The sequence below is a fragment of the Sinohyriopsis cumingii genome, chromosome 5, assembly GCF_028554795.1.
Source record: "Sinohyriopsis cumingii isolate HCF-2022 chromosome 5, ASM2855479v2, whole genome shotgun sequence".
In the NCBI taxonomy this organism is placed as follows: domain Eukaryota; kingdom Metazoa; phylum Mollusca; class Bivalvia; order Unionida; family Unionidae; genus Sinohyriopsis; species Sinohyriopsis cumingii.
The window spans coordinates 23,297,654-23,322,026 of NC_142965.1; the positions used below are offsets into that span (position 1 = coordinate 23,297,654).

Consider the following 24,373-nt stretch of genomic DNA (forward strand, 5'->3'; position numbering starts at 1 on the left):
TAAGCTGAAACCTAAAGGCAAAAGTAGTCAAAGGAACCAATACACAATTCTGCATTGAAGTTGTGCAAGTAGTCAAAGAAACCAATACACGATTCTGCATTGAAGTTGTGCAAGTAGTCTAAGAAACCAATGCACGATTCTGCATTGAAGTTGTGCAAGTAGTCAAAGGAACCAATACACGATTCTGCATTGAAGTCGTGCAAGTAGTCTAAGAAAACAATACACGATTCTGCATTGAAGTTGTGCAAGTAGTCAAAGGAACCAATACACGATTCTGCATTGAAGTTGTGCAAGTAGTCAAAGGAACCAATACACGAGTCTACATTGAAGTTGTGCAAGTAGTCTAAGAAAACAATACACGAGTCTGCATTGAAGTTGTGCAAGTAGTCAAAGGAACCAATACACGATTATGTATTAAAAATTGTGCAAGTAGTCTAAGAAACCAATACACGATTATGTATTAAAAATTGTGCAAGTAGTCAAAGAAAGCAATACACGATTCTGCATTGAAGTTGTGCAAGAAGTTAAAGAAACCAATACACGATTATGTATTAAAAATTGTGCAAGTAGTCAAAGAAAGCAATACACGATTCTGCGTTGAAGTGGTGCAAGTATTAAAAAAAAACCAATACACGATTCTGCACTGAAGCTGTGGAAAGTAGTCTAAGAAACCAATACAACTCTGCACTCTATTTATTTTCTTTCTTCTATTTTACATCCATTGTTTGTATATTTCCACTTTATTTAAACAATAAGGAGTCAAGAATTTCTCTTTACTTTTGTGCCTAATATTCGTTTCAGGAGTGTAAATTGTCCCTTCCCCTGACGAAGAGCAAGTTTAGATCAAAACGTAGGGAAATGTTTTGCATTTTTACCGTTATCCAATTTGTGTATGTATGTATGTATGTATGTATGTATATATATATATATATATATATATATATATATATATATATATATATATATATATATATATATATATATATCCTTTTGTATCCTCAGCAAACAATTACATTAGTATTTTTAGATCTGACGTTACATTATTAGTATTATCGTGCAATATTTATGGAGATTAATATGGAGAGAGAGAGAGAGAGAGAGAGAGAGAGAGATTGGAATGTTGGTATCTCTAAGGTTTTTCTTCATTTACATCATGCGCATGACAACATCGCATTGTACCACATTGATCATCATTGACTGGATTCCGTTTTCTATGTACCAGCGATTGTAAGAAATGGACTTGAGAGGGAAACAATCGGCATGACTAATAGTCACGTGTGCATGAGAAAAAGTTCTAAAGTTCATTGCTTGATCCAACTGTTAAACATATCTTAAACCTCAGGAGAAATGGACATGTTTTAAAACAAACGTAAGTACACGTACTCTACTTAGAAGATTTTGATTTCAACGCCTCTTGTTTAGTTTCTAATTAGGGATCTGTTCCACAGTAGGAAAAGTTTTAAAAAATTCGTCGAGCCGATTTGAAAAAGTAGGGAGATCACTATGTGGTAATTATTACAGTGCCTACAAGCAGATTACATCTTTAGTCCATATTCGGACCCACCAATTAACCCCTAAAATGATTCTGACATGGATCGTTCTTTGATAGTTTATATGTAGCGATAAATTTAATTCGCAAAAGACGCATTGACGAAGTTGTGGAGAGCAAGTAGAGAATAATATAATCTATGTTGGGTTTTGGATCGAGACAAGGAAATCCCATGCAAGGTTTTTTTTATTTGTCTCCCCCACGAGGCTACGCCGAATGAGGATGCAAATAATGTAACCCCGCGACTGAGATTTCCTTACCTTGGTACAAACATCAACACAGATTATTTTTTCTCACACAATTGTTTTCAATTAAATTAAAATAAAAGTGCACTTTTGCAATTGAGTTAGCATATTAAAAACACAGTATTCATCATTTACTATTATTGCTTCTCACTCTGTATAAAGGTCATCTGGTGTTGTACTCTTTTATGAAAATCTGAATAACTAACTGAGTGGAATCTAACTATATATGCCGCACTTAGAAAGGGAAAGAAAAATCAAGAAAAAAATTATAATTGTTTTGTGCTGGAAGTATTGCACAGTGAACGTCTCGTGTCATTTGCCTTTGTTTATAATGCGCATTAAGACGAATATGTTAATGAGGGCAATGAGGAGACCTGTCGACATTTAGTACAAAAGTTCTACGCATGACAAAATAGAAACATAAATTGATACTATCACTGTATTATCACATTTCATCGGTGGATGTCATATGAAACTGATACTAAATAATTCATATCTTTTATACAGTTAAATTTTAACTTTCATCAGCTCTAATTTGGAAAACGTTCTGATGTAGGCAACGGTACGATACTGTACTATACAATATGCCTACTAGGTACAGTTCCATCGAAGTATCTAGTGACATCAGCGCACTTCTAATTCATGACTTTCTTGGAAGTTCGTATTTTCTTTCCTGGAAATATGGCAGGTGTTGCTATTACTAGAACAATAATACGCTACATGGGAATCTTTTTGTGGAATAGCCTGTGAACTGATTAATGAACCACTCTGGTTGGTAAGTTTTCATTTGCAATCGCATTATTATATTTGATTTCAACTGGGGAATAGTGTGGATATTCCACAAAGTTAGAAGAAGCCAGTTTGTCATAACAAATTTCTGGTTTTGGTCTGCTTTGCAGCAGCACTTGAAAGTGTTTAGTTTTGTGTGGCCAGTGATGTGTATTGCCTGTGTGTCTGGAGCTCTATCAAATAGCTCGAATTGTGTGCGTGTGTGTGTGTGTGTCAAAATGTTTTGTATGGTGTTTTCAAAATGGGAGAGACATACGTTGCTTTATAGCGAATTTCTTATAGCTATATATCTGTTTTTGTTCTTGGTGGACTTTATAACAACTCCGTCAGGCACAGCAGAAGACACCAAGGGTTTCTTTTTAAAAGTAGTTCCCAGCGCGTGGACACAATGACTGAGACGACTGGTCTCAGATAACTAGACTGTGTTGGGAAAAATAAGTTAGCAAAACAGGCAGATTTCTCTGTCGCATGGCTGAGAATAACTGAATCTATGTTGGGGTTTGGACCGAGACAAAGAAATCGCAGTCAAGGGGTTATATTATTTGTCTCCCCACGAGGCAATGCATTGACATTAATATAAAATAGGTATAACAAAAAACAGAAGGGGATTACCGATTCAGTCCGAATGAGGATCCTACATTAACCCCTAAAATGACATGGATTGTTCTTTGAGAGTTTGCACGTAGGGATATATTTGACTCAAAAAAGAAGTATTGACGAACGGATCATAAATAAAACGTCAAATCTGTATATTTATGGGGGCTCATTTATCGGAATAGCTTTGACATTGGTCCCTGTCGCTTGAAAAAAGCTGTTTAGGTGAAACCTTATTTTTTGGCTGTGCGTATACCTACTGATAAGAGACAATAGACTATAGATCAACTATTATATTTGAAGGGATACGGGGTATATCTTTTGCACACAACTATCTTGTGCACAAAAAAGTATCCGAAATTATCTTTATTGAGGTACAAGCGGCTACTATGTCTCCTCTGATGACTTGTTCTGCAAGTATTTTTTGTATGACGCAATCGCAGCTATTTGTGTCCCGTATTACCATATTTTACAGTGGACATTGTAATGTCTACCATGTAGTCAAGCTATTTGTGTCCCGTATTACCATATTTTACAGTGGGCATTGTAATGTCTACCATGTAGACAGCTCCCTATTTCTCGAAATAGCCATAACGAATTTTCTTTAAACTTTTCCTACTGTTGGAACAGGTCCTTATAAAGAAACCATCAAAGAATCGCTAAAATGAAGACCATCAAAGTGGGTGTGGGGTTAGTACCATTGATACGATCGATCCACATTGTGCGTGTTTTTCACTATCAGTATCCAAAAGCTGCCCCTCTTTTCGCTGATTCCTCTCAACAAAATTAATCAAGATGTCTTTCGAGGATCGAAGATATTAATAGTGAGAAAATGTCAAGGAAGGGTCCGTGTGAAAACTTTATAAAGAGGGTACGTTACATGAGCATACATAAGATTTCATCCTCTTATGGCATGTGTTGTATCCCCCCCCCCACCACACACATTGTTTATTCCTCAAAATCGTCTAGACGAAATTTGTTAAAACTATGGCTACTGTTAGAACAGATACCTATATAGGAACTGTGAAAAAGAGACAGAAATCAAAATTATCAAAGCAGGGGTTCACGCATCGCAAAAGTTGACTACAATCTGCTTAAATACTGCAACGCGTGAATTCTGCCGGCATCAATAAAGACATATATCTCCAATCGTTCTCCACGAATTTCGTCAATATTCTTCTTTGACGAGTCAAATATATCCATACGTATAAACTGTCAAGAACGATCCATGTTAAAATCATTTTAGGGGTGAACTGTAGGGTCCACTGAATAGGTAATCTCCTTAAGGGCTTTGCTATACCTATTATATACTGAGCTCAACCAATGTTCTTCAAACCATTTCTTCTGTTGGAACCAATCACGAGCAAGATACTTTCCAAGAGGATTTGAAATCGAAATCTTTTCAGTAGGGGCTCCTTTAGTGTAAGATATTGATACAATGGAAGCACATTGCGCGTGTTTTACGTATCCCGCACCCATACGTTGCCGCTTCTTTCGTTGATTCTCTTCGATATATATATATCTATATCTATATCTATATATATATATATATATATATATATATATATATATATATATATATATATATATATATGTGTATATATATATATATATATATATATATATATATATATATATATATATATATATATATATATATATATATATATATATATATATATATATATATCCCACTTACGGCGTGTGTAATCCACTATCCCATATATTTAGCCCACGATTTCTTGAATTCGGGTCCACGAACTTTTGTTAACATTGTCTTTGAACTGTCAAACAGGCTTTAAAATAAAAAGTTTCTAAGAAAGGGTTCAGGCATCGCAAAATTTGGCTACAGTCTGTCCATAGACTGTAACGATTTTTAATACTATTTTCAGCCCACACGTGATTCACGAAAACTAAATTAGCCAAACAGGTGGATTTTCTTTATACAAGGTTTGTCTTAAATTGCTGGCGCTGCAAAGTGTACTCTTGTGATACATGACTTGTTAAACTTGTGGTTTGGATTTTGTGGGCTTAACGCAATTTCTCAGCACCAGACATACTATTCATGGCGGCCAGTATATTTGGTGGAGGAAGTACCTGGCAAAACCAGGAGAAGAACCACCGATCCACGGCAAGCTATTGTCAAGCTCTCACACATACGCACGTTGGTCGAGCCCAATAATCGAGCCCACGCGAACGGAGGTGCGATGTCAGGGATCTATAAAGGGTGAACGCCTTAAACCACTCGGAAACAGGGGACCAGCATGCACTAGTTTAATACAAGTTTAGGTAAATAATGTTGCTTTAAGCCAACAAATCCACATCCAACATGCGCAAGTGCAAAACAGTTTCCCAATATTCGAGCTAAACAAGCCCATCGTTAGCATAAGCGACAATTTGCATTCGTAACACAAACGTTAAACAGATAAGGAAAACTCTCGATTCTTTCATGTTTGAGGTGCGGGGAAATGGACAAATAAAGGATGAAAATGGAAGAAATAAAAAAAAGAATTCACTAACCGTCTATAAGGGATAAACTACAAATCCACTTCATGGTGCCGTCAGCCAAGCAAAATTATCTAAAAATATTTAAAAAAATCAAAGAATCGGTTAAATGCCTATCACATAGAGAACTCAAATACTAGCCTCCGATTTCTTGTCTTTCAATTTGACACAGGAAACATAAACATATGTTATCCTACTGCTAGCGTGTGTGTGTGTGTGTGTGTGTGTGTGTGTGTGTGGAAATCAGCTCAATACAGCTTCAAACTATTATTCTTTAAGTTTTGTGTTATCTATTGTTAACGGGAGGGTTCTGGCACACTGATACTTCTAATAATTTGCTCAATCCATCTTTGCAGAGTAAACGGCGAGACTACGTAAACAAATTAAATAATACAACGAAAGGAAGTTCTTCCCCAGCTTTAAAATGTTTAAAAACACAATGGAAAAACTTTAAGTAAGGGATGATCTAATTACTTCTTTAACCTTGCGTTAATAAAAAATAATAGTATTTATGCCCCAATACGAATATAATGACAAATTATAAGTGTGCTACGTTGTCATTTCGTCTGCACATTTTGGTCACTTATCAGCCGTTGTAATCGATCAGCCTTGTTCCATAAAACACAATTCTGATTTTTATCATGTGATAATGGCATTGCAAATTTCTAAAATTTCATTTAGAAGCATACAAGATGCATTTACATTTTCGTCATTGAAACTGTACAGCATCTCTCATTTATATTGAGATATCAAAAAAAGCTTAAGGTGAAGGCAAAATGTTAACCCATGCTTAATAAGGGTAACGTGAGATATACACAGCTACGGCCTATTCGCCAAATTATTCAACAGAAATAAATAATTAAGAATAAGATACATAATACATAGAGTTACTTAAAAGGAGTAGTGTGTTTAATTTTAAGATTGTAGCTTCGTTAACAATGAGGACTGTTTCAGACAATATCCACGAAAGCAAGTATAATAACAACTGTATGCTTAGGCAGAAAGCGAGAACATGTGACCCGTTTTCTCGCATTCAAAATGATGAAATGTACATTGCTTAACTAAAATCAATGATGTTAATTACGCATCTGTCAATGGTTACAGTCAGATCCTAAAATAAATATCTTGAACTGAATATCCCTTATCACAAAGAAGATATTATATATCAGCCTGCGAAAACTGAGAATCTTCAAACATAAATGTATCCTATCTAATTTAATTTCGGTATTTAAAGTATCTCATCAAATTTAATTTCGGTATTTAAAGTATCTCATCAAATTTAATTTCGGAATTTAGAGGTTCCATCAAATTTAATTTCGGTATTTAGAGGTCCATCAAATTTAAATTCGGTATTTAGAGGTTCCGTCAAATTTATTTTTGGTATTTAGAGGTTCCGTCAAATTTAATTTCGGTATTCAGAGGTTCCATCAAATTTAATTTCGGTATTCAGAGGTTCCATCAAATTTAATTTCGGTATTTAGAGGTTCCATCAGATTTAATCTCGGTATTTAGAGGTTCAACGTGATGCTTGAATTTGACAGGTCTATTTAATAAATGACCTTCTTTTTTGACATCTTTACCTTCTAGAGCCCCTAAATAAAATACAGCTGGAGTGTGAGGGTCTATATAACATTTTCGATTTACAACAGCCAATAAAATCATTGTTTCTCATAATTATTTAAGCAATAAAATGGAAAATCTTACAAATGCATATGCTTACTTAGGTAAAAAATAAATAACTAACTCATTGGACCATGTTTTCTGGACCAGATTGTTTATGATTTTCCTTTCCCACTATACACAAGATTAAAACACTAACATAATTATAACTTTCAAGCTTTCAGATACGTGTATGACAACATTCATTTCAGACATGTTTATGACGACTAATATCAGTTAAGACAATGAGTAAAATCAAAGCGTTAGTTTTAAAGATTTGTTGAATTTGCTGTATGAAATATTAAGTTCTCCAGAATATTTATATATTTTAAAATATTTATTGAAATTGCTGTAGGAAATATTATTTTTTCTATAATAATTTGTATATTTGAAAAGATTTATTGAATTTGTTGGATCAAATATACATTTCTCCAGAATCACGTGTATCTTGTACGTTAACCATGTTATTCATGAATTAGGTTTTTGGGGTAATCGGCACATTGTGAGCAAATAGAGGTGAAAAAAGTTTGTAATAGAAAAAAGCTTTTTTTTTTATTTTTTAGTAACAGATATTAATATGAAAGTGCACTTTGACAAAAAGTAATTCGTTAGTGTTATTAGGCTAAAGTGGGACATGAAACATTACTGAGAACAAACAAAAAGTAATTCATATGTTATTGGGCTAAAGTGGCACATAAAACATTACTGATAAAAAGCAAAAAGTAATTCATAAATATTATTGGGCTAAAGTTGCACATGAAACATGACTGATAACAAGCAAAACATAATCCATTAATGTTATTGGGCTAAAGTGTGACATGAAACATTACTGATAACAAACAAAAAAGTAATCCATTAATGTTATTGGGCTAAAGTGGCACATGAAACATTAATGATAACAAACAAAAAGTAATTAATTAATGTTATTAGGCTAACGTGGCACATGAAACATTACTGATAACAAACAAAAAGTAATTAATTAATGTTATTGGGCTAATGTGGCACATGAAACATTACTGATAACAAACAAAAAGCAATTCATTAATGCTGTTGGGCTAAAGTGGCACATGAAACATTACTGATAACAAACAAAAAGTAATTCATTAATGTTATTGGGCTAAAGTGGCACATGAAACATTACTGATAACAAACAAAAAGTAATTCTTTAATGCTGTTGGGCTAAAGTGGCACATGAAACATTACTGATAACAAACAAAAAGCAATTCATTAATGTTATTGGGCTAAAGTGGCACATGAAACATTACTGATAACAAACAAAAAGCAATTCTTTAATGCTGTTGGGCTAAAGTGGCACATGAAACATTACTGATAACAAAAAAAAATAATTCATAAATGTTATTGGGCTAAAGTGGCACATGAAACATTACTGATAACAAACCAAAAAACAATTCATTAATGTTATTGGGCTAAAGTGGCACATAAAACATTACTGATAACAGACAAAAAATAATCCATTAATGTTATTGGGCTAAAGTGGCACATGAAACATTACTGATAACGAACAAAAAGTATTTCATTAATGTTACTGGGCTAAAGTGGCACATGAAACATTACAGATAACGAACAAAAAGTATTTCATTAATGTTACTGGGCTAAAGTGGCAAATGAAACATTACTGATAACAAACAAAAAGTAATCCATTAATGTTATTGGGCTAAAGTGGCAAATGAAACTTTACTGATAACGAACAAAACGTATTTCATTAATGTTACTGGGCTAAAGTGGCAAATGAAACATTACTGATAACAAACAAAAAGTAATCCATTAATGTTATTTGGCTAAAGGGGCACATGAAACGTTACCGATAACGAACAAAAAGTAAATCGTTAATGTTATTGGGATAAAGTGGCACATGAAACAGTACTGATAACAACAAAAAGTAATTCATTAATACTATTGGTCTAAAGTAACAAATGAAACATTACTGATAACAAACAAAAAGTAATTCGTTAATATTACTGGGCTAAAGTGGCACATGCAACATTACTGACAACAAACAAAAATATTTCATTAATGTTATTGGGCTAAAGTAACACATAAAACCTTACTGATAACAAAATAAGGTAATTCATTAGTGTTACTGGGCTAAAGTGGCACATGAAACATTACCGATTACGAACAAAAAGTAATTCGTTAATGTTATTGGGCTAAAGTAACACATGAAACATTACTGATAACGAACAAAAAGTAATTCGTTAATATTACTGGGATAAAGTGGCACATGAAACATTACTGGCAACAAAGAAAAATATTTCATTAATGTTATTTGGCTAAAGTAACACATAAAACCTTACTGATAACAACAAAATGTAATTCATTAATGTTATTGGGCTAAAGTAACACATGAAACATCACTGATAAAAAACAAGAAGTAATTCATTAATGTTATTGGGTTAATGTAACACATGAAACATTACTGATAGCGAACAAAAAGTAATTCATTAATGTTAAATGGCTAAAGTGGCACATGAAACATTACTGATAAAAATGAAAAATATTTCATTAATGTTATTGGGCTAAAGTAACACACGAAACATTTCTGATAACAAACAAAAAGTAATTCATTAATGTTAAATGGCTAAAGTGGCACATGAAACATTACTGATAAGAAAGTAGGGCACATGAAACAGTACTGACAACAAACAAAAAATAATTCGTTTATATTATTGGGCTGAAGTGGCACATGAAACATTACTGATAACAAACAAAAAGTAATTCATTAATGCTATTGGGCTAAAGTAACACATAAAACTTTACTGATAACAGACAAAAAGTAATTCATTAATGCTATTGGGCTAAAGTGGCATATGAAACATTACCGATAACGAAAAAAACGTAATTCGTTAATGTTATTGGGCTAACGTGGCACATGAACCAGTACCGATAAGAAACGAAAAGTAATTCGTTAATGGTATTGGGCTAAAGTAACACATGAAACTATACTGATAACAAATAAAAATGATTCATTGATGTTATTGGGCTAAAGTGGTACATGAAACATTACTGATAACAAACAAAAAGTAATTCATTACTGTTATTGGGCTAATGTAACACATGAAACATTACTGATAACAAACAAAAGGTAATCCATTAATGTTATTGGGCTAATGTGGCACACGAAACATTACTGATAACAAGCAAACATGAAAACTATGACGAAGAGGACAGTTAAATGGGACTGGTGCTGAACACAAGTGAAAGTCAATAGCAACTAGAAACTTCAAGATTATTTTCAATTGTGCAAGGACTTTTTCAATGTTCCTGGATTTTTCAAATCTAAATAGTCACACCATATATATTCTTCTTAGAAACGGAAGTGTATCAACAACTCAAAGTAAACTACTCAACGTATGACTCCACAAAATCAACAACGCAATTCTCTACACAAAGCGTTCGACCTCGCGTCTTCACCCCTCATTTCTTTTATTTTTCGATGAATTGTGGCCAAAGGTTTGTTACTATGCCAGAGCTACAGCTGTTGGCTTCAGACTTTAATATCCTATTTGATCATTTATTCTTTCGAAAGTAAGGTTATAAAGAGACAAAGACTTCTTGCAAGATTCTAACAGATTTCATCGCCCACTGTGAGAGGTGTAATAAATGCACCAGAGTACTCAAGCAATAATTAATAACAACGATCCAATTGTTCATTTCTCTTCCTTATCATCTTAATTGAACATAAGCTATTTTCAATTATTAATATTCCATTTTATTAAGCACAACATTTCTCTTTAATCATTGTGCATTTCAGGAGATTACATACATGTACGAGTAAAAAGAAATAAACGAAAACTTTGAACATCCAACTTACTTTTGTATATGATACATTGGTGTTCCTTCTTGTTATGCCTTACACTGATACTAGTGCAACTCAGTGATAACTTTATTTCGGTAAGATGCTCTCTTTATGTAATGCGAAAGACGGTGGCATCGAAAACAAACCTTTAAACAGATATAGTATATACATACATAGAAAACAAACTCTATACAGACATCTACTCGAAACCAACCGACAAACACCTGTATCTCCTCCCAACCAGCTGTCACACAAAATATTGCATAAGGAACATACCATATAGCCAGGCACTAAGGATACGCAGAATTTACTCCGACGATGAAATATTCCTAAACAAGTCTGAAGAGCTATCTAAAGATTTAATTTACCGAGGCTACGACAAAGACCTGATTGCGGAGGCAACCCAAAGGGCTAAACAAACAAACCGCGATAACCTACTAAAATATGGAGAGAAGGAAAAAGCTGATATAATACCATTTATCCTCACCTACCATCCAGACAACCTCAAAGGAGGTAAAATCATCGGGAAATACTGGCCCATCGTGGAATCGTCGAACGCACTAAAGTTAATCCTCCCGAACAAACCTGTAGTAGCCTACCGGAGACCAAAAAGCCTCAAGGACATCCTAGTCAGGGCGAAGCTAACGTCAATCACTAATCAAGACCACCCTATTCAATCTGGCCCCAGTGGCGATAAAAGGTGCAAAACCTGTCAACATATGATAGAGACCAGGACATTTTTTTTAGCACTGTGACTAGAGAAAAGCTAAACATACATGGTCAAAACAAACGTGCAAAACAGAGAATGTAATTTATCTCATCACATGCGAGATCTGTAGCCTTCAGTATGTCGGAGAAACTGAAAAGCTACACAAAAGGTCCAACCTTCATAGATCTGACTGGATGACAGAAAAGTTGTACAGAAGCCAGATCGCAGAACACTTCTCCTCCCCTGGCCACACGTTCAGTGATATAACACTTATTGCAATTGCTCACAATCCCAACTGGAGTTCTGAAACCAGGAAACAAAAGGAATCTTACTGGACACGCCGCCTTAGAACATTGAAACCAAGCGGTTTAAACCAAAAAGACTAGAAAAAGACAGCCATGCACAAATAAAATTATCGTTTGCAGCCGACACATTTTCTTTTAAATAATTCTCTAAATTTTCTTAGTACCATATAACTACTACTATAACAATGAAATATCCGGGATATAATTTGGCTGACAGAAATTTACATAAAATAAGAGATCTCGTTATGGCTTATCGATTTCTAGGTCAATACAAATATTTTCCAGCATCCTCAACAAGTCAGTTTATTGCATTTATATATATATATATATATATATATATATATATATATATATATATATATATATATATATATATATAATTCTGTCACTGTAGGTATGTATGTATGTAAGGATTCCTAATCTTTCTTATCATTTCGCCCAATGTGTGAAATTATACAAGTATATTTGTTTATGTGTGAGCACACCTACCCGTGGGTGTGATATTTTATAAGTATGTTTGTTTATGTGTGAGTGCACCTACCCCTGGGTGTGATAGCATATAAGTATGTGTGTATAAGGAAGATCCATATCCTTCTCGAGGGTGATAGTATGTTTCTATATGTGTAAGCACTCATTTCGGTGTGTATGTGTTTGTGTGTGTGTGCGGATGAATGGATGGATCAGAAGAAATGAACAGGAACGCTCGTTCCCTTGGGTTTCTTTAGTTATTAAGATATCTCTCAATAATTTGACCATAACTAAGAGTATCCATAGTCTCGAGTTTATAATACTGTCGAATCAGTTTGAGCGTATTATTACTCAGCGAGGCAAGACAAATCAGTTTCCTTCTCGCAAAAGCACTCAGGCATTATAGTGGGCTTGACTCACTAGCTACAACAATGTAAACACATGTAGCGTTGCCTCTGTCTCCGCAGGAGCTTCTTGTGATTGACATCATGTTGGATACTTATTCCTTATTCAGGAATTGTTCATTGATTGCATGTATATAGGGATATTTTTGACTGGCGAAAGAAGTTTTGACGATGTTAGTCGAGAGCTATCTGTTGTTGTTGTTGTAGGGTTTAACGCCATTTTTCAGCACACGATAGGCTATACATGGCGGCCAGTATTAATGGTGGAGGAAGAACCCGGGAAAACCCCGGAAAGAACCACCGACCCACGAGAAGCTACTGGCAAGCTTTCTCACATACCCACATTAGCCGAATCCGAGACTCGAACCCACGCAGACAGAGATGAGATGGCAGTGATCCGTAACGGAGAGCGCTTTAGACCACTCGGCCACTCGGGGCCCCGAGAGCTATCTGAGAAACAGGAGCGTTTGTACGGATAGATTAGATATCATGTATAATTGTCGAAGTAGAGAAGCATTCCCTTTAGTTCACTATCATATATGCTTACGTCTTTTACCTCACATGTGTTTCGTAGGTTAAAATAAGAAAAACGTCGAAGAGAAATGACCCTAAATGTTTTCAAAATGGCGGAGCCAACACATCGTGACTTGTGAAAACATTTGCCATCTGATCAGGCCCTTTTAAAAGTCATTTGCATTTTTATTACTTTCATTTACCAAACTTTAAATTGGCCTTACACGTGATCTTTTTGGTTGTAATTCTCTTGCTCTCTTTTGGAAAAATAAAGTAGTTAATTTAATTTATTCAACAAAATGGCGTATATAGTACACTTTGTTTAAAGACATTTTTATGCTGCTAATGGTCAATATGGCAGAACTATCATCTGATTAGAGACGCTGTAATATATTCCATCAGGTTCATACCCCCTTGTGTATTCCGAACGAACAATTCATTATTACTTTAGACATCTCACAAACGTAGGAGTATTAAACCGTAATTTTTATTGATATTAATGATGCCTGTGTATGTGTGAACAAGAGAGAGAAAAAGAGATATTGGAACATTTATATTTCTAAGGTATTTGATTATTTAAATTAAGCACAATTCAGCATTAATTTGTAACGAGTTACTTGACTTAGTTCCGTTTTAATTACACCAGTGATTGTTAAAAGTTGAATTAGGAGTGAAACAACTGGTATGGCTGATAATCGTACGAGGAGAGAATGTTTTATAATATCTGCCTCGAAATGACTTTGTATTAAATACATCTTAAAACCACAGGTGAAATAGACATGTTCTGAAAAGAAGGTAAGTACAGGTACTTGTGGGATAGGAAGAAACGTTTCGTGGGCACATCGATCTTGATTGTTTTCATATTGAAGCATAAATCAGGATTGAGCGAGCGAGAATCTCAGGTCTGCCATTTTTAACCTACGACGTACAATACACAGTATGCTTATAACTCTTGCAGGAATGTACATGGTTCTCTCTATGTTCACTTTTTTTCCTATTTTTGTATGCAGATTGTATATTCTTTCTGAGATATGTAACAACGTTATGCTATGCTTAAAAAATTCCGGATTTGTTCATGTCTACTTGCTGATAAAGAAATTTACATGGGTCTCGAAACGTTTTAAAAATGAAACATTATCATGATTATCTAAAAACAAACATGTCTAATCATGAATTGTTTTCCGAATATAGTCCCGGTATGTGATTACGTATTACTAACCTAGAAGGCAAGTAAGCGAGTCAACACAGAAGGCAAGAAAGAGATGCAAAGTCTGTATGAACCTCATCCTGATTGTTTCCTATGTTAAACTTATATATATATATATATATATATATATATATATATATATATATATATATATATATATATATATATATATATATATGCTTTACTTTCAGATATTCAGTATGGTTGTTCCAGGTGAGAAATCCGAGGCCTGCTTTATGTATTCGGTATGTATTTTGATTTTTGTCAGTGTCATTCTGACTTTTTCCGAGGCCGATGTCCCATGTCCCGATTCTATATGTGAATGCAATGGCAGGAAAGCGACTTGCAAAGGAAATATATCGTACATTCCTCCATTGCCACCGAAGATTCAAGTTCTCATCTTTGATAAAAACTATTTACCTTCGATAAGCAGAAACACATTTTCAAATATAACAAATCTGAAACTAGGCAAGATTCAGCTTTCAATGTGTGAAATACAAACCATAACGTCCGATGCATTCTACAACTTTAATTCGACATTGGCAGAGTTAAATCTGAGCGGAAATACAAGGATAAGCAAGCAGCAACTGTCTGCCTCATTGAGACAAGTTGGAATACAGTTTCTCCTTCTGAACCAAATTAACATGGGAGACCAGCATTTTTCGAATTTCTTCGAGGGTATGGAGAAATCCCCACTGATAAAAATCCAACTTCAAAACAACAGTTTTCACAATGTAAGTGACAAGGCGCTCCAAATTTTCAGATCTCTGAAGCAGTTGGATTTGTCAAATAACGGGATTGTGATTATTGAATTATTTGGTTTAGTTAAAGTGCAGACTTTTAAGTTAAGCTCTAACAGGTTGTCTAAGGTGCCTGACTTTTGTGCTAATGGAACCAGCAAGTTTCCACAGATTAGAAAATTATATTTAGATCACAATGAAATCGACGCCCTGTCCAAGGCATCCTTTTCCTGCTTGACTTACTTAAAAGGGCTACACTTACAGAACAACAAGATTGTGTATTTGGATGACAATGTATTTTCTCAGTTAGGAAGACTTGACGACTTGTTTTTAAGCTCTATTAAGTTTCAGAAAATTTCAAGCTTTGCATTCAACAATTCCAACCTAAATTTACTGTCCCTAAGTAAATGCGAGATTACGTTTACCAGTGATAACTTTGACTACGCAAATCTTTTCCGGTGGTGTCCAAATCTTGAAAGCCTTCAGCTGGATTCTAACAATATGCATACGATGAATGCTACGTCCTTAACGTCAATGATTTCACCACTAAAGAAGCTGACGCATCTGAATCTAGAACGGACAAAGCTCAAGCATATTCCAGTAGACTTTTTTAAACCACTTGCTTGTCTAACATTTTTAGATCTTACTTCAAATTCCATATATGAGTGGCCGACTGCATTATTCAGTCACGTAAGCAAACTTTCCAAACTATTAATATCAAACAATAAGGTAAAAGTTATCAAAAAAGGTCAGTTGCTTTCATCTAATATAGAACATTTGAACACATTGGACTTATCAGACAACCCATTTGACTGTAGCTGTGAAAACATTTGGCTTAGGAAATGGATGGATGAGATACGACGCCAAAAGCCAAATATCTTCTCTAACTATCCTGACCATTACCGGTGTGCAACTCCTTCTCGTCTGCAAGGAACAGTGCTGATGAATTACAACCCAACGGATGAAGATTGCAGACCTTGGGGTCACGTGCTTATGGATATCATAATAACATCAAGCGCTGTTTTTGTGGTCTTTGCAATTGTAGCAGTAGTTTATATTCAAAGGTGGAACATTCGGTATCTCTTGCATACAGTATATATGCGAAGAAAGAAATATACCCTCCTGAAAGACGCAGACTTCCAATATGACATCTACGTTGCTTACTCCGACAAAGATGCATCATGGGTCCGAAATGAACTTTGGAGAGAACTTGGACAGGAAAGGGGGTTCAGACTGTATATTAGAGATAAATCGGAGGCTCCAGGGGTTGCGAAGTGTGACTCGATCATCAACAATATGTACGACAGTAGAAAAGTTATTTTGATCATATCCTCCAACTTCATGTCGTGTCCATGGTGTCTATATCAATTACAGGTGGCCCAGGTTCGCGCTGTCCACACTGGTCATGATGGGATAATTCCTGTCATCCTTGGCGACCTGCAAATACGTCACGTTAACAAGACCTTGCGGATGTTATTGACACAGGACAATGCAATAACGTGGAGCGAAGAAGAGAACGGAAAACGATTGTTTTGGTCAACAATTCTTAGAGCAATGGAAACATCCAACAATCTAAATGGTGTTATCGAGGGCAATTCACTGATACTGAATTAATTTGATGGACGAGCAATCAAAATCAAATCTTTTGAAAATTATGTTCCTCCCATTTAAAGATGAAAGCATCTGCTTTTGTTAAAGTTTCAGCATAATAAGATATTTGTGTTGTTTTTCTTTGCCTCCCATCGTTTTGTGCCTGTATCCGATTGGTCTGTGTAAATTAACGATAGTCTCTGATTACGATGAAGAAACGAAATGACAGTGGCATGTGATAATCAACGGTATTCCCTGATTAAGAAAAGAGATGGCAGAGCTTCATAAATATGAAATGCTAGCTCCAAGGATTGCCGGTGTCCACGTGATAACTAATGTGGGTAGAGATCTGAAATCGCAAACCCTACAAGAGATCAAACCTCGGAATAAGTAATACGTACCTTTCGTAAAAAACGACTGAAAAATTTGCATGTGCATAGGTTGTCTTACATACGTAAATTTCATCCGCTTTATTTGCTTTGTTGGTTGAATTGCTCCAGCGGTAGGGCAGGTAACTCTAGATATATTGCCACTATTCCAGTTAATATTTGAAACAAACTATAAGGTATGCTCTCCCCTTTTAAGCTGTAAAATACTCACTCCGCATGAAATATCATAAACACGTGACGATATATAGTTTATGTTATGGTTAGAGTGTATTAAGTGTCAAATCCACAACTAAGAAACAAAATGGGATGTGTGCCAACAGACAGCCAGACAAACATATAGGTGGATAGATACCTGTCCATGTCACGTGCCTCGATCCAAACTTCTGGTGTTCAATATAAAGAAAACATCTGATCTGCAGAAACTAATTAAGTTAGTTACAACATTCTGAAGGGAATGCATACAAAAGGAAAACAAATAAAACTTAGATGTGATTCCATTAGCTGTTCAAGATGTGTATTCCTTTGCGTATACCCTACATATATGTAATCATCTGAACCGAATCATGTTTAAATAGTAAGACGGGGTACACACAAATGGAAGTTTATGAATTTAAACTAAAATTAAATTTAAATAAAAGAAAAATGAACAATCTGATCCTAACATTTTTGCGGATGTTAAGAACACTCAGGCGTTGTAAAAATTGCTAAAAGCATACGAAACAGCTCGTTATAAGTGTACAAACGTGTTTCATCATTTAGTTTTTCAACTTATATATATATATATATATATATATATATATATATATATATATATATATATATATATATATATATATATATATATATTTGCTGAAAGTAATTGTAGAATTATTGTGATTTCATTGAATCTCGTTATTGTGGGTTACCTCCCCTTACAGCTAGGCTAACGCTTTTATAAACAGAAGCTGAAATCTGTTAGACACTTGCAGGAAGATTTTTTTTCCGAAGACTTTTTATTCTTGATTTGACCTTTCTTTCGTAAGAATAACGGAATAATAGGGAATTTATTGCTGAAGCGAACATCTATAGCGCTAGCATAGTTTGAATCTTTCGTCAAATTGAAAAGCATTTGAGGTCTGTTATTGAGTTGCCTTGTGCTGAATGAGTTTCGTCATCATCCCTGTACAAACGTCCTCATTATTTGAACTGTTCATTTGTTATCATTAATGAGTTTCGTCATCATCCCTGTACAAATGTCTTCATTATTTGAACTGTTCATTTGCGCTCAGCATTAGAACGTTACTGTTAGGACTGGTCGGCCTGGTGTCAGAATAATGTGACTGGGTGGGGTATCATGCTACATGTCTGCGGCATGATCTGCTTGACATCACTATAAACTGCCACACTGTAGACATTGTAATGATATGACTGAAAAATTGTGTAAAGCTACGTTAAAAATCTCGATCACACACACACTTCATAACAAGGACAGATGTCACAGGATTACATTTTGTCTTCCAGTGACCTTGACCATACGGCAATGGGAATGGGTTTGGTATAATCACACCTATAATAAATGTTATAGAATTAGTTAAATATAATTCAGATATATGAAGTAGTTCTAAAGGACAAAGATACAAGTCACAAAATTAATTGTTTCCTCGTCGTATCGATATTTAAATATCATACTTAGTTAATTTTCCCTTCGAGTGCCTCTGATCTTGAGGAAGGAAGGCGTGGCTGTGTTAATACAATGTTCAATGTATGTATTCTATATCAATTGAAGGTTCGGTAGGATGCCTTACTTAGTTTAAATGGTATTCTCCAGAGAAGGACACACGTCACAGAAATACATTTCCCCTGCAACGACCTTGTTTTTGAATCAATAGTCCGGACCATTTTACGCAGCACACACATCCAGTAACGAGTACCTCTGCAACTGTTGCAAAGTTTTAGGCCGGGCAAGCAAACGGATGAACAACGTTCAAATATCACATGCCTGACCCAAGAATGGTGTATAAAAACTGGCCAAGAGCTATCGAAATATATACACCCCATTGTTTAAAGTAGAGACTAATAAATAAGAACAATTGTACACTAATCAACGTAAAGAAAATATATATTTACATTCCTTTTTTCTTATGGTGAAACAGAAAGTTACAATCTCATACCAACATAACAAGAACAAACTATTTACTTTACCTTCTCAAAAGTCAAGCGTATATTGTTACAACCTGCCCAAAAGTAACCTTAGATAGGTAGATTGAATAGTTTTCAACGGTAACTCGATTTCGAGAATGGATGGTACATTGATGGTACATTGCACGCATAGTGGTAGATTGTTTAGGTTTTATTGTTATTACATTTCGATTTGTGCATCTGTGTGAATACGTTGTAAGTCTGACGATTCACACATATGTCTATAGAGATATGTTTTAAGTCTGACAATCCATACAGCTGTCTGTGGTGATACGTTTTAAGTCTGAAGATTCACGAACATGTTTGGTGATACGTTTTAATTCTGACGATTCAATCATCCGTCCGTGATGTTACACTTGAAATATGAAGATCTATAAATATGTGGGGATATGTGTTAGGTCTGACGATTTATACATATGTTTGTTGTGATGGTTTTGAGTTTTACGATTCATACATTTGTCTGTGGTGATACGTTTTAAAGTCTGACATTTCACGCATCTGTTTGTGGTGATACGTTTCAAGTCTGACGATTCATGCTTCTGTCTGTGGTGATACGTTTCAAGTCTGACGATTCATGCTTCTGTCTGTGGTGATACTTTTTAAATCTGACGATTCATGCATCTGTCTGTGGTGATACTTTCTCAGTCTGACGATTCATGCATCTGACTGTGGTGATACTTTCTAAGTCTGACGATTCGTGCATCTGTCAGTGTTGCATTCTGAATAGAATTAAGAGCGACTTGGTACCATTGGTACTTGCTTAAATTGAAAGAGGAAGAGAACGCATTGGTTGTGTTGCAATCCCTTTAACAACACAAGGTATATATTATGTCACGCTTTATCTAAGAAATTTCACATATTGTGGTTAGATTGATTGTGTTTTGTGCCTGTCATCACCTATATTGGAATGGTGATCCCTCTCCTAGTCGTGGAGCTAGGAATTGGGACAATAGTGGAGCGTTTGATTTTGTTGCTGCTCTTTAGGGTGTGAGTGGTGAATTATTAGATGCCTCGTTACATTGAAAATTCAAATGGCTTCTTAGAACAGCATTGTTATGCAGATGGGATGGTTACATGAAATGAAAATTAGAAACAAATTGATTCCATTCATACCATTACATGGTAACAACACTGTTTATTATGGTCACTTTTTATTTAGATGCAACATGTACGAAAACAGTTAATTATATAACGATGAAATGATGATGAAGGTGAAGGTCAAATTGCGAATATTACCATATGCCGTATAGGCATATTTTATGAGCTCTACATTAGTTTCTATTCGTTTAGTCACAAGAATAGATCTGTTTTATTACCATTATCATTTTTAGACTCCAAAGTTACATACATTATGGAGTCTAGAAAAATTTCCATGTCAAGGAGTTGAGTTAAATTCCCTTTACCCCCACCCCCAGGTAACATGCTAATTTTAAACCTATGGGCTAATGTTAAATTCCTTTTACCCTCTTCCCCAGGTAACATGCTAATCTTAAACCTATGGACTAATGTTAAATTCCCATTGAACACCAATTATCATTTTTACCCCTAGTATCAACATTTCAAAATGGCGACCGTAATATTAATTCCCAATGACAGCCAAGTGTCATTTTGACCTCAGATCTATATATATTTCAGTATTACACAATATGTATCAATTTTGAAACTATCTCCGTCTAGTGTATCTTTCAAATGACACTAAGGATATCTTTAGGCGGTTACATTTAAAGGGAGAGAGAGAGAGAGAGAGAGAGAGAGAGAGAGAGAGAGAGTTAAGTACACTGTACAAAATCACATATCGATCTCTTGTAATATAAATAGCTAACAAAACGCTACATATATGTTAACTAAGGGTATCGCGTGGAGATACCAAGAGTTGAGACGGACTAATTTAAATAGATTTCAGTCCCGTAATAAAAAAATTACTAGTCATTTTAAAATAAAACAGTTAACAACCTTTCACATTTCGAATATAAACAATTTTACACACGAACAATTTATTCCTAATCATTTTGTTTTCTTTCTTAGAAATTATAAGCGTGGTTTCCTACCCAATCTTCCAAGAATGAATTCTTGATTGATATTGTCAGCGTTTCGGGAAGCTATTTAACAATCTTTTTGTAGCAGTTAAAATGAGTACTCCAAGATATCGACTCGGATGAAGAGACTGTCGTCTTTAAAGCGGGAAGATAAAACACATTTCCTCTCACTTCTAAATTTGCATTCTCCAATATATTTTGTTACAGCTATACTAGTTTTTGTCTAAATAGCGTAGTAGTGTCTTAAATAAAACAGCCATCATTGTTGAGGGTGAAATAATTTGCATTGGCAAAAAAAGTGGTTTTCAGTGATTATCAATGGATGACAATTTTAAAACCAGCCCTCCCAGGCTATTCAAATTGTGTCTTATACTATAACAATATAACGTGCCAAATAATATGATAATAAATTTGTGCACAATAACACAGTTTGGGTAGTTGTGGTCAATAAATCTTCTCCAGATGAAGCCAAAAGGCAAACGTAGTCTAAGAAATCAATATACGATTTTGCGTTGACGTTGTGCTAGCAGTCTAAGAAACCAATGCATGACTCTGCATTGAAGTTGTGCAAAGTAGTCAAACAAGCCATTGCATGCTTTTGCGTTTAAAATATGCACAGAAATGATTCCTGTTTGCATCACTAAAGCTAATTCATCATTTTTACCCAAATACTCCTCTTTGTTTTTCCAGAGGTGCGTGTACGATTAGGTAAGTAGCGTGTATGGTTAGGTAAGTAGGGTATATGGTTAGGTAAGTAGCTTGTTAGGTTAGGTAAGTAGCTTGTAAGGTTAGGTAAGGAGCTTGTTAGGTTAGGTAAGTAGCTTGTTAGGTTAGGTAAGTAGCTTGTTAGGTCAGGTAAGTAGCGTGTATGGTTAGGTAAGTAGCTTGGTAGGTCAGGTAAGTAGCGTGTATGGTTAGGTAAGTAGCTTGTTAGGTCAGGTAAGTAGCGTGTATGGTTAGGTAAGTAGCTTGTTAGGTCAGGTAAGTAGCGTGTATGGTTAGGTAAGTAGCTTGGTAAACAAGAAGTACATAAGTATAAGAAGAAGGACGAGATAAAGAAAGAAGAGAATAAAATACGGACGGATGAAGGATGCATGTATGTGTGATCAATGATCACTATACACGTATAAAGTATGGATAGATGAAGGATGCATGTATGTGTGATCAATGATCGCTATACACGTATAAAGTATGGATAGATGAAAGATGCATGTATGTGTGATCAATGATCACTATACACGTATAAAGTATGGATAGATGAAGGATGCATGTATGTGTGATCAATGATCGCTATACACGTATAAAGTATGGATAGATGAAAGATGCATGTATGTGTGATCAATGATCACTATACACATATAAAGTATGGATAGATGAAGGATGCATGTATGTGTGATCAATGATCACTATACACGTATAAAGTATGGATAGATGAAAGATGCATGTATGTGTGATCAATGATCACTATACACATATAAAGTATGGATAGATGAAGGATGCATGTATGTGTGATCAATGATCGCTATACACGTATAAAGTATGGATAGATGAAGGATGCATGTATGTGTGATCAATGATCACTATACACATAAAGTATGGATAGATGAAGGATGCATGTATGTGTGATCAATGATCACTATACACGTATAAAGTATGGATAGATGAAGGATGCATGTATGTGTGATCAATGATCACTATACACGTATAAAGTATGGATAGATGAAGGATGCATGTATGTGTGATCAATGATCACTATACACGTATAAAGTATGGATAGATGAAGGATGCATGTATGTGTGATCAATGATCACTATACACGTATAAAGTATGGATAGATGAAAGATGCATGTATGTGTGATCAATGATCACTATACACGTATAAAGTATGGATAGATGAAGGATGCATGTATGTGTGATCAATGATCACTATACACGTATAAAGTATGGATAGATGAAGGATGCATGTATGTGTGATCAATGATCACTATACACGTATAAAGTATGGATAGATGAAGGATGCATGTATGTGTGATCAATGATCACTATACACGTATAAAGTATGGATAGATGAAGGATGCATGTATGTGTGATCAATGATCGCTATACACGTATAAAGTATGGATAGATGAAGGATGCATGTATGTGTGATCAATGATCACTATACACGTATAAAGTATGGATAGATGAAGGATGCATGTATGTGTGATCAATGATCACTATACACGTATAAAGTATGGATAGATGAAGGATGCATGTATGTGTGATCAATGATCGCTATACACGTATAAAGTATGGATAGATGAAGGATGCATGTATGTGTGATCAATGATCACTATACACGTATAAAGTATGGATAGATGAAAGATGCATGTATGTGTGATCAATGATCACTATACACGTATAAAGTATGGATAGATGAAAGATGCATGTATGTGTGATCAATGATCACTATACACATATAAAGTATGGATAGATGAAGGATGCATGTATGTGTGATCAATGATCGCTATACACGTATAAAGTATGGATAGATGAAGGATGCATGTATGTGTGATCAATGATCACTATTACACATAAAGTATGGATAGATGAAGGATGCATGTATGTGTGATCAATGATCACTATACACACATAAAGGATGGACGTAGGGCAGTCTGAAGACCAATGACCTTTCTC

General features: G+C 34.9%; 1 protein-coding gene across 1 annotated transcript; it reads left to right on the forward strand.

Annotated features, from left to right (window-relative positions):
* The first annotated feature begins 1,252 nt into the window (after positions 1-1,252).
* On the forward strand, positions 1,253-17,218 carry LOC149798779 (toll-like receptor 6). The gene is made up of 2 exons (XM_089956982.1): positions 1,253-1,369; positions 14,956-17,218. The coding sequence occupies exon 2, from the start codon at positions 14,965-14,967 to the stop codon at positions 17,116-17,118; it is 2,154 nt and encodes a 717-aa protein (XP_089813108.1). The 5' UTR covers positions 1,253-1,369; positions 14,956-14,964; the 3' UTR covers positions 17,119-17,218.
* The last annotated feature ends 7,155 nt before the right edge of the window (positions 17,219-24,373 follow it).

Coding starts and splice junctions, on each gene's coding strand:
- LOC149798779 (XM_089956982.1), top strand. CDS start 14,965: ATGGTTGTTCCAGGTGAGAAATCCGAGGCCTGCTTTATGTATTCGGTA.